The 12302-nt window shown below is 50.1% G+C and overlaps 1 protein-coding gene across 1 annotated transcript in view; it reads left to right on the forward strand.

The window, feature by feature from the left end:
- The first annotated feature begins 4863 nt into the window (after positions 1-4863).
- ALOX5 (arachidonate 5-lipoxygenase) overlaps positions 4864-12302 on the forward strand; it is a 32011-nt gene continuing 24572 nt past the window's right edge. Inside the window, exon 1 of the mRNA XM_063339443.1 lies at positions 4864-5072. Coding sequence (XP_063195513.1) covers positions 4923-5072 — 150 coding nt within the window. The 5' untranslated portion in view covers positions 4864-4922. The remainder of the gene's footprint in view (positions 5073-12302) is intronic.

The following is a 12302-nucleotide window of genomic DNA, read 5'->3' on the forward strand; positions in this document are numbered from 1 at the left end:
TGCAGCTTCCCCACTGTACCAAGGGGGATCCAGGGGGGTGTTGGGGGAGCAGGGGAGACACTGCGGTGCAAGTCTATGTCTGATTCCATGGCTTAATCTTTAGGACACGCACCTCGGATGCAGCTATGGGATCCAGCTGCTCTTTCCAAGAGTGGTTTCCTTGTTTGACATCAAGCAGCCATCTGATACAACACGGAAGAGAATCGTGCTGGGGCCTCATATGGTCTGGGTGTCCTCAAGGGTGAAATAATGTAGTGTTTTGATAAAATGGCTGGTTTTGTTTTTCACGTACCCTGACGGGGTTTTTTTGGCGGGATTTGTATGAAACATTTGAAACTCCACCATCAGTAAATATTATCAATAAATCAATGAAGGTGGAAATCATGATAAAAGTGAGAGGTTCCAAAGGAACAGACTAAAAAGAGAGCAAGCTGTGAAGGGGCTGGAGAGAGGTAACAAATGCATTCCTACAAATTTCATGTACAGGACTGAGCTTATCTAGTGTTTTCTTTAATGAGTTGGTAAGAGTAGTTGCAATGCTGTAGAGGGATTCCCCAGTCACATCCCTGTGCAGAAGAGACCTGAACGGTCTGAAAACAGAACTGATGACCCAGGGGAACGGGACGGGGTTCAAATGCTGCATTGGAGCTGAAACATAAAGCAACATGGCAACCCACCGATCAAGGTTTGAACACCACTTTGCTTCGTATTTGCAGCAAAAATGAAGGTGCCCAGAAAGTGGCCTTGTGTCTGACAAAAGCTGGTTCTGAAGCACTTGGCACATTAAAAGGGTTTCAGATATATCTTTTAGTGAAGACTGCGAACATAAATTTAGAAACTTTAGGGCTGAGAGCACTCATGCAAAAATGAAATTGAGGTATGATTTCTTTGAAATCCTGTGTAAAGGAGAGAGGAAACCAAGGAAGAACTTTGAAGTTTATGGTGCACTTTTATGGGGTACCATTGTCCATGGAAGGGATCGCAGCGCAGCAGGAAGGATCCCTTGCTGGTGAAATCTCAGGAGGAGCGACCAGATCTCTGGGCTGGGATTCTGCAGCTGCCCCGGGTGTGCCATGCGACAGTTGGCAATCTTAAAATTCTGGGTGTTATTCAAAAAATAGCAGCAGACTAGAAATTCACGCTGAGCCATTCAGCAGAGCCAAGGCAGGCACAGTGAATTTTGTTATGCCAATACGTAAATACGTACCTTGGATGTGGGAGAGCCTTGAAATCTGAGTCACAATATAGCGAATGATTGCGTATTTCTACAGAAGAGATGTAGGAGACCTTCCCTGACTTGTCTGGGTGAGTGTAGCCCGGTATCATCACACTTCTGTGATAAGATAAGAATCTTTCCAGGGCATCCTAGGCTTTCCCTGTTGCTGTGTGGCCACCACTGGCCACGGTGTGTAAGGCAAGCCACAACGCATCTTGGGTAGCTGCGGTTTTAGAAGCTGAAGCGGAGAATCCATAAGCTTACCTCGTGGTGTTGCCCAGCAGCCCAAGATGCAGCAGCCATGCTGGGGTGAGGCATGAGGCACTTTGCAACTGGGCTTGCCAGAACAGTTGCAGTAACTCCCAGCTGTTGACTTCAGTTGCTCTCTTCCTCCGTATTTGGAGGCTGGTGGCTGGTAATGCCCACCCAGCCTCACTGCTGGGCAGAGGGTGCCTCAGATGAAAGTCCTGCCATGGTATGATTAGATTAGTTAGTCTCATACACTAATCATCCAGCACAGCACCTGAGGTGCAAGTGTACCATGGGTGAAGCACTTCTGAGATGGTTTTAATTTAGCTTGCGCTGCATGTCTGTCACTAGAAATTCTCAAGAGCACAGAGACCAGCTCAGTCTGATCACAGGGCAGTGGTGGAAGGACACTGGGACCTACAAAAGCCCCAGCCTGGCTCCTTTCAGCACAGGATCATGCAGCTTGAAAGAAGATTATCGGTGAGGCAACAGGGGTGACGGCATTTGGTTACCTGATGAAAATGCAGAATAGCATTAGTGGTCTTGGTGCCTGCGTGGCCAGCGTGCCCTGTCACTGACATGGGGTTATTTTCTCTAGGGTAGGTTGGACTCAGGAAGAAGCACAGATGGTTCTTCTGTTGTCGTAATGATAGCATCTTAATGGTAGCAGGTACTTGGTGCTTGGTTATACTCAGGGTGAGGACTGTGAACTTGTGGGATTTTTAGAGTGCTTTGTGGAAATAGGAGGGTGGTTGTGTATGCACAGCTCTGATGTGCAGATGTGCTGGCAGTCAGTGTGATACACCCTTGGGCAGAGACAACAGTGTTTGAGAGGCTTCAAGGAATGCAGGGAGTAAAGCATGCCAGCAGTAGTGCAGGTGGGGGTCTAGACCTGAGAAAAGGGTGAGTTGTACGTGGGTTTGCAGATTTGGTGTGTAAAATGAGGGTGCAGTATGGTATAAGTATAGAGTGAGTAACTCAGGACAATAAAGAGAACAGGTTATGTGCAGTGTACTTGTGGGGGTACATTGTGGTAGTGTCTTGAGTCGGTGTGGTGTATTGGTAAGGGCTGGGTACAGAAGAGTGTCGGCCTGCAGACTGGGCTGCTTAGGAGGAGAGGTTACAGAGCACAGCACAGTTTGAGGGTGCCCGGCTGAAAGCCTGTAGGCGCAGAGGTGGCGAGGCACGCGGAGCTGTGCAGGGCTGTGCCTGGCAGGAGCAGGGCTGCTCTGCAGAGCAGCGTGCTGAGAGCTGCGAGCGCTGCCTGGGGTTGTGCAACAGCGGTGTAAGGACAGCAAGAGGAAAGAGCTGTGCGCAGAGCTGCGTGGAGTGTGCTGGTGTGGGGCTGGGGCAGAGTGGGAGGGCAGGTGTGGGGTCAGGGTGCGGGACAGGGGTGCAGTGCAGGGCGGCTGTGCTGGGACGGGAGTGCAGTGCAGAGCTGCAGGGTAGCTCTGCCTGGGCCGGCGTACAGTATGTGGTAGCTGTGCTTGGACAGGGGTGCAGTGCAGTGTGGGGTGGCTGTGCCGGCACAGGGGTGCAGCGCAGTGTGGGGTGGCTGTGCTGGCACAGGGGTGCAGTGCAGGGTAGCTGTGCCGGGACACGGCTACAGTGTGGTGTGGCGTGGCTGTGCCGGGACAGGGGTGCAGCATAGCGCAGGGTGGCTGTGCCCAGGGCAGGGGTGCAGTCCAGGGTGGCTGTGCCAGGATAGGAGCGCAGTGCAGGGTGGCTGTGCCGGGACAGGGGTGCAGTGCAGGGTGGCTGTGCCGGGACAGGGGTGCAGTGTGGTGTGGCTGTGCCGTGACAGGGGTGCAGTGCGGTCTGGCTGTGCCGGGACAGGGGTGCAGTGCGGTGTGGCTGTGCTGGCACAGGGGTGCAGTACGGTGTGGCTGTGCCGTGACAGGGGTGCAGTGCAGGGTGGCTGTGCCGGGACAGGGGTACAGTGCAGGGTGGCTGTATTGGGACAGGGGTGCAGTGCAGTGTGGCTGTGCCGGGACAGGGGTACAGTGCAGGGTGGCTGTATTGGGACAGGGGTGCAGTGCAGTGTGGCTGTGCTGGGACAGGGGTGCAGTGCAGTGTGGCTGTGCTGGCACAGGGGTGCAGTGCGGTGTGGCTGTGCCGTGACAGGGGTGCAGTGCAGGGTGGCTGTGCCGTGACAGGGGTGCAGTGCAGTGTGGCTGTGCCGTGACAGGGGTGCAGTGCGGTGTGGCTGTGCCGGGACAGGGGTGCAGTGCGGTGTGGCTGTGCTGGCACAGGGGTGCAGTACGGTGTGGCTGTGCCGTGACAGGGGTGCAGTGCAGGGTGGCTGTATTGGGACAGGGGTGCAGTGCAGTGTGGCTGTGCCGGGACAGGGGTACAGTGCAGGGTGGCTGTATTGGGACAGGGGTGCAGTGCAGTGTGGCTGTGCTGGCACAGGGGTGCAGTGCGGTGTGGCTGTGCCGTGACAGGGGTGCAGTGCAGGGTGGCTGTGCCGTGACAGGGGTACAGTGCAGGGTGGCTGTGCCGGGACAGGGGTGCAGTGTGGTGTGGCTGTGCCGTGACGGGGGTACAGTGCAGTGTGGCTGTGCCGGGACAGGGGTGCAGTGCGGTGTGGCTGTGCTGGCACAGGGGTGCAGTGCGGTGTGGCTGTGCCGGGACAGGGGTGCAGTGCAGGGTGGCTGTGCCGGGACAGGGGTGCAGTGCGGTGTGGCCGTGCCGGGACAGGGGTGCAGTGCAGGGTGGCTGTGCCGTGACAGGGGTACAGTGCAGTGTGGCTGTGCCGGGACAGGGGTGCAGTGCAGGGTGGCTGTGCCGGGACAGGGGTGCAGTGCGGTGTGGCTGTGCTGGCACAGGGGTGCAGTGCGGTGTGGCTGTGCCGGGACAGGGGTGCAGTGCAGTGTTGCTGTGCCGGGACAGGGGTGCAGTGCAGGGTGGCTGTGCCGAGACAGGGGTGTAGTGCGGTGTGGCTGTGCTGGCACAGGGGTGCAGTGCGGTGTGGCTGTGCTGGCACAGGGGTGCAGTGCGGTGTGGCTGTATTGGGACAGGGGTACAGTGCAGTGTTGCTGTGCCGGGACAGGGGTGCAGTGCAGGGTGGCTGTGCCGAGACAGGGGTGTAGTGCGGTGTGGCTGTGCTGGCACAGGGGTGCAGTGCGGTGTGGCTGTGCCGGGAGAGGGGTGCAGTGCGGTGTGGCTGTGCTGGCACAGGGGTGCAGTGCGGTGTGGCCGTGCCGGGACAGGGGTGTAGTGCAGGGTGGCTGTGCCGGGACAGGGGTGTAGTGCAGGGTGGCTGCGCAACACGGGCTGCCCGGGGCTGTCGGGGAGCGCTGTGCAGGGTACCGGTGTCGGTGTGCCGGGCGCTGGGGAAGGGGCGGGCGGGGTTGGTGGCGGAGGCGGAGGAGGAGGCGGTGCTGGGCAGGGTCCGGGCTGGGGCAGGAGCGGGGCTCAGCAGCGGCCGGTCGGGTCGGGTCGGGTCGGTGGGACCATGCCGTCCTACACGGTCACGGTGGCCACGGGCAGCCAGTGGTTCGCGGGCACCGACGACTATGTGTACCTGAGCCTGGAGGGGACGTCGGGCTGCAGCGAGAGGCACCTCCTGGACAAACCCTTCTACAACGACTTCGAGCGCGGCGCGGTGAGTCCGGCCGGGCGGGGGCAGCCCGGACCCCGCTCCGGGGGGGAGTCGGGGGGGGCTCCGCCGCTCCTTCTCCATCGGCTGCACCGCGGGCCGGACCCGCGAGGCCGGGGACGCTGGAGGCTTCTGCGGCAGCTGGCCGGGCGGCCGGCCCCGCACCCCCAGGGGCTGCGGCAGGGATGGGCTTTTTTTTCATTCTCGCCCCCAAGTGCCGGCGCTCCGGAGCGGGACACCGGGAGCGAAGTGACCGCTGCCATCCCCGGCCGTCGCATCCCCCATCGGTCACATCCCTGTCCCAGGGGTTAGTCCTGGCTGCGGTCGGTCGGTCCTGGGGAAAGATGGGGGCCCTTTGGTTCTGGCATGTCATGGGCTTGCAGATTTCCTTGTCTTTTCGTTACAAATACTAAAAAAAAAAGCGTGCTTCCTATTGATAGGTGATGTTTAGGGTCAGTGTTTACTAGTAGCCTTGATATCTTCAAGGAATTAAACAAAAAGGTAAGAGCTTCCAGTGGGAATTGCACCACCTGCCAAGGGAAATGTGTAGGGCAACTTCAATGAAAGTTGGAAAACAGTGTGAACATGCCTGTGAGAATGAAGTTGGGACCAGGCTATCGGCTATACTGTTCTTTCTAACCTTGATTTCTGCCGTGTGCTGCGCCCTGTCTTATCACGGTATCCAGGCTATACATCTGTAATTGCTTATACTGTGAGCACTGTTTTAGAATGACATTTATTCGTTAACTTGTTGTCCACCATGGAAATAACAGACTTGGTAATTATTTTTTCCCCTCCCAAAACATGTATTTTATTTGGAAATCTAACTCACAGTTTCCAAAAGGTCTATGGAGTTTTAAGCAACTTTGAAAATTTTAACAAATTCTTCATAAGTCTCTTTGGAAATGAGACCTACCACTGCAGATACAAGTGAGATTTCACTGTCACGATGCTGCATTGCTTTTAGGGTTCACAGCCTAAGTTAGGTATCCGGTCTCTTCTGCGTTAGACATCTCAGATATGGCTAACGGAAGTCAGCATTTTGAATAAGTGTTAATGGAATATGTAGGTATGGTCCCCAGGTATTTATAGCTGATGTTCTGAGGAGGTGTTCTAGCAAGTTCAGGTGTGGGGACTTACCAGTCACTGCTGTTGAAGTTACTTTCCTTCATGATTAAACATTCGTTAGCTTAGAAGCTTGTTATTCAAATCTCCCAAGTGGATATCCAGTCATTCTTTCTCTCTTATCCAGTGAATAGTCATATATTTTAAGCAAAGCTTAACAACAGTAGCAAGAGGCGTTGAAGAAGACCTCAGACTTAGGGTTCTTTCCCAGGAGGGGTGAGCCCTTCCTGGCTGGGGAGATAGGCACCAGGCTCTCCAGTGACCAGGCGGTCTGCTCTTGTCCCTGGGCTACAAAAGAGGATTTCACTGTCTTTGAGAGGTGGCTGTGATGGAGAGGCTGGCAGCACTCTGAACATCCCATTGGATTGGATCCTGCCACAGGGAGAAGGTGCCGTGACGTGAGCATTAAGTGTATGCTCAGTAGCACCTCTTGAGCTGCCGCAGGACCAGGTCCAGCAGGAGCAGAGGTACCTGTGGGCACTGGGCCCTGCTGGGTGAAGAAGCAGCGAACGGAGCTTTGTGGATGTTAGCAGCAGCACAGCAGAGGATGTGTGCACCTAAAAGGATACTTGCATCTCCTTGGGAATGTAGCTTTTAGACACATTTGAAAGTCTTCATCTGGGTCCTAGCATTTTATACAAAATACGTGGTTAGCTAAGTAAGCTTTCTGAGGCAGGGACTGTCTCTTTTTTTTTGTGAAACTTCTTTCCAAGTGCAAAGGTTCTTGACTAAATCCAGATGACAGCTTTTTCTCCTATCCAAATTAATTATTTCTGTTCATTGCTATGTGTTTGATACTTCAAACATGCAGTCATTGTTTTCACCGTGTATATATTGTGGGGAATGAGAAAAACTCTGTTCCATAAAGCGTCTGGCTCATTGGGTGCTCGGAGTACAATGTGCTAGGTTTTGTTGTTGAGGATGTTTTCTTGGGGAGCGCAGTGTGTTTCCGCAGGCACCTGTTCAGGTAACATTGTGCCCAAGACACTGTGAGTCTTACTAATACATTGTGCAAAGAAAGAAGGAAAGAAAAGAAAATTTCCAATACGGAACCAAAAAAATAAAACTGAAGCAGGGCAAAAGACTTTCAGGTTGGTTGATTTGTAAGATGTAGCAACTGGTTTCACAGTTCTGCCTTTAATGTTTCCTTCAATAGCATCTCTGTAGTTTTCATTTCCTTCAAAGCAATTCAATTGTGAACACATTTGCAAAGTTGCACTTTTTCAGTGGATGGCCAGAATTTTACAGTATTATCTTGTACGGCTTTGTCTACTTTCCAGTTTCTTTCCTAAATGTTGAGCCAGGGCCAGTAGTTCCGTTGTCCTGGTCATGTCTTCATTTGAATGAATGCAAATTGTGCCTATTACTAGATAGGTTGAGTGAGGGCTTGGCCCAGTTCTGAGCAGGAGATTTGCATGGCAGATGTTGCCTGAGGGAAAGGGACGTAAGGGAAAACCCGGAGAGATTTGCACAATGGTAGCTCAGTTGTAGTTTTTGTCTGACTTACTCCAAGTACTGGACACTGGCGATGTAGAAAGCTGGAGCTGCTTTTCTTTACTCGGTCTCTTTTGAGTAAGTTCCTGTGGGTGCCAAGTGGTTTCAAAGCAAGTTTTATGGTGTCACTCAGTTTTCTTCCTGTTACCCCGTCATCTGCTTTTTGCTTTTGTTGAAAGAAATGCACTCACAAGTGTTTCCAGAAGGAAAATACAGTTCTTCCCACTTTGAGTTTTGTGCTTATAGAAAGAAGGGTTGTCTGTGTCAACATTTTTGCAATATTAGGCTAGTCAGGAAGAGTCTCTCCTCAAAAAGAAAGAGCTTAGGTTTTGCCTGAGATTAAATTGCTTGAACGGGATGCTACGGGAGTTTGGACAGTCCAATAGTCTTCATTAATTCTGTTCTCTCTCTCTGAACTCAAACTGCATAAAAACGCCAAGCATCTCTGGCTCACTGTGCAACCACCAGAGATGCCATGTGTTCACCAGGAGACCTCGTACAACAAATGCCGTAGAAACCTTGAGCAACCAACTGTGTCAGTTCATACCTGGACCTCATACCATCTTTGTAACCTGATGCACCTTTATTATTGTATTATCAAAATTGTCATTTCCGGTCAGCCCATGGCATCGCTGGCTTGGAGGCAAAAGCTGTGTGAGATATCAGGACAGAACCCTCACTTTCATAAGTGCCGTTAAAATGGGAACTGTCACAATCATAAAAAGATTAAAAACCTTCAGGAACATTTAGGCTAATTGAATGTCCTTTTTGCATTACATCAACAGCGACTTGTGCAACTATTTTAGGCCTCTTGTAATATTAGCGAAGAGATTGTTACAAGAGGAATGAGTTTCTTCCAAAGATTGGCTGTCAACGTAATGTTTCTATCAAATCTTTGGATGTGATTCACATTGCTCTTTAATTTAAATTCTAGATGTAAGTGTATATATAGGTGTGACATTATAAGAACTATAGAAATATATATGTGTAAAGGAGGATTTTTTAAAAATGAAATTTGTTAGCTGAACCTTTAAAGGAGATGAATTAAAAAAAGGATAATCAGGTGTCTTGGGCAACAAGGATTTGATGAGAAAATGAGACTAATTTCAGACTTTCTGTGCCTTACTAATCACTTGACAGCAACGGGCTTTCGTGAGGACTTGAGCTAAAAATAACGCAGTACGTTTCCCCTAGACAGACAGTGTCTTTGGTCACCTTATTCTTCCTCTGTACACGACTAGCCCTGGGACTGGAAATGAGTGAGAAAATGGAGCATAAAAATCCCAACCACCTCAATATGAAGCGAATCTGCTCCAGATGCAGTTTATCTTTTGCTTCCATAGATTACTGCATTAGTCTTTACATGTTTAAATACCCTTTATAGTGATGAACACAAATGGGTAATAGTTCACGTAGGTTTGTGGATTCATTTGGACTGTGTCTCTGCAAGGTGGCTCCTTCCAGCTCCTGATGGCCAGATGGAGGAAGATCATGGTAAAACTGAAAGAGAGAGTTCATTTTGTGTTGTAATTGCGCAGGAAGTGGCTGAGTTTGAGATACATGGTATGACAGCCTGTGATGAGGGACTTCTCTGCTAAGTGCCGTCTGGTCCTGGAAAGACGTACGAAATTGCAGAAGTACTGACTCAGTGCGAAACCTGAGCCTCTTAAAGGGTTTATTGACACTGGTTTTTATTGAAATAAAAAACAGGAGTTGCAGGGAAATTAATACAAAATAGAAATTATTGAAGTGCTGCCTATTTCTGGAGAGAAGATTTGAAGAACGAGGAAACAATCTGAGCATGTTAGCTACATTTTCTAGCCATCATCCAGAATTCTGTGTGCCAATTGACAAGAGTGAAGCCGAGAATGTTGGACGTGGGGTGACAGTCAAAGATCAGGGTAGTGTTTGAAACCAGCATTGTGGGAGGGAGGAATCTCCATTCACTTGGCCATGAGCACGGGGTATGTCCTGCAGTTGCTGACTGTCATAGTTGTGGCTCAAAGCGCTATTAATGTTATTTCTGAGAAAAGCCACTCAGCATTTTTCTGTTTCCATAGCTGGTTCAAAATCATGAATCATCAAGGGAATTAATTTACTTTTACACATTATCCTTTTAGCTGTTTGGGATAGTGGGGGCGCAGGCAGAGGGGTTGAAGAGTCAGAAACATAAACTTTCAAAAAATGTTTAAAATTAGTATATTTATTGGCTCTACAGAAAGAACTATTTCTTTTCTGCTATGGAGATGTAAGGAAAAGTGATAAGCATAATTTGAATATGCTGGTTGAAATCTCAGCTCTGTGATTTTCATCTCTCAGCTCACATCCTAGCAGACGGATGCTGCCATCCCAAGCTTGCCAAGGACCGCCATGCTATTTGTGAAGCGGTTTGTTACCACCTGGTGTGCTTGGGTGTGCTATTGACATAAACGTTGCAAATTTTTATTTAAGACATGATGGGCATCATTTTTAAAAGAAGCAGTTCAATGTCTTTTGCTTGAATAGGCATGGGGAGAACATAGCTCAGACTAAGATTAGTCTGTTAAGTCTCAGCAAATGAAAATAAGTACCGTCCATGCCCTTTTAAAATGTTTGAGGCTACAATTAATTAGGCTGCATATTAGAAGACATTCCAATGTCCCTGTTAGCATGAAACAGCTTTATATGAATTGCAGTGTAGCAGTCGTGACCTGACAGTTTCAGAGTTGATTGAAGAACAACTTTGGGGAACGACAGGCGAGGACAATGACTCATCATCTGCAGGATGGACTTCAAAGCCTAAAGGTGTTTTTATTTTTCTCTGGCTTCTGTGAGGCAATTAGGTGTGACAAACTTTATGAAAGCTGGTATTTTTATATAATGGGTTATGAGAGAACCGAGGCCTGTCATCCCAAACGTTGGTGGACAGATAGATGTCTTCATCCCAAAACGATCATCACTGCCGGTAATTAGTGGATAGATCATAGAAAAGGGTACTTTGTATCAATAATGTGGGAAACTTGGGTTAAAATGGGAGAGGAAGGGGTGCCAAGGGGTCCTTCTTATGTGTGTTCATCCAATCACGTGGATGCAAGTTGCTATGAATCTTTCTTTTGTAACAACTGAAATAAGAATTGCCTTCTGGAGGCATTTTAAAATTATTATTTTTTTTCTCCTGTCTGGAATTTAATCTTTCTTCACTTTTCAGTTTTGGTCCTTATGTGAATTAGCATTTCCCTAGCAAGTAAGACAGTAACAGTGGGCATATGTCAGGTGCCTGGGGAAGACTAAAAAAGTGCTCCTGAAAAGAAGCAGGAGAGTGTGGTGTGTAGGTCAGGAGCCACAGGACAAAGCTCACGCAGGCAGGTGAGTCTCAGCAGGGCCCTGCAGCGCGTCGATGCAGTACCTCATCTGTTTGATATCGGCAGCTGCTTGGTTTCTGACATTGTTGACTCTGTTGTGAAAAACCACAAGAGAATGAAGTCTCTACTTGTAACCACATGAAGCTTAGCAGGATCATCTGAGCAGAATAGGCTTTGGCTGCCGCTCCTGTGGTTGCCGTAGCCAAATTCAGCTTTGTTACGATGAGCCCTTGGCTACTCCTCTTTGTCCTGAGCTGTTTACACTCTTGGAAAGTGAGAGTCAATTCCTGTCCTCCTTAATTGCCTTGCACCGCATGGTATCTTACTGGTTGTATTTGAAATGATTACTCATTTCTTCCTGTGCCGGTACTGCTTAATAGTGCAGGTGCCACCAGCACTGTCATTTGCTGGGTGATGTCCCCACACGCCGTAAGAGGCTGTGTGCATCCCTGAGACGTTAGCCCCATGAGGAGACCGAAGTACCCATCTCTGGGATAAGCGTTCCCTGTCCTCAATCTGTTAGGCAGTGGAGCAAGGCACTTAACTCAGCGTTCATAACAGCCCTTGTGCCGAGTGGAGGGTGCTTAGCGTGGGCAGGAGGTGCTAAGGGGAGCACCGTGTCCACAGCTGTCCTTCTCCCAAGCCTGGCCATGTCCCTGTGGCACTGAGAGCAGTGCTGTGGGAGAGGCGATTTACACAGTGAACCAGTGCCTGACTTTGGTGGCCAAAGCCATCTTGTTTCTAGTCTAGTGTCGGCTAGGTTCGACTAGTTCTCTGTGGCCTTCAGTGTGGCCACTTGTCAAATCTCAGTAGCTAGAGCACTTAGCAGCTAAGGTTTGCTATTACACATGCTCACAGATACACTCATCCTGGTGGGCCAAGCAGCTCCACATCCATTTCAAGCCACCTGATGGTGAAGCCCTTAGAGGCCAAATCATATATGTGGGCTGAGAACAGGCCTACCACAGAAAAGAAATGCTGAGCTTGGTAGTCAAAGCAATTGTAATTCCAATGGGAGGAGACGAAAATGTTCACTGCTTCTTCTTCAGTAGCCCTGCTGCTTCTTCAGTAGCCCTGCTGCAGCAGTCATCAATAAAGGGAGAGCATGGTATTCTGTCGCTTCCTCAGCCGGAGTTCAGAGCTGCAGCCCTTGCACCGCAGCAAAGCTTGGTGTAGGGGCAACACCATGACTGGTCTGCTCCTCACCTGGATCATTGCATAGCCAATAACTCAAGGTTTCAGGGACCTGTCACTATGGGCCGCTGCTGAGGGCGCT

This window comes from Chroicocephalus ridibundus, chromosome 6, assembly GCF_963924245.1.
Source record: "Chroicocephalus ridibundus chromosome 6, bChrRid1.1, whole genome shotgun sequence".
Classification (NCBI taxonomy): Eukaryota; Metazoa; Chordata; class Aves; order Charadriiformes; family Laridae; genus Chroicocephalus; species Chroicocephalus ridibundus.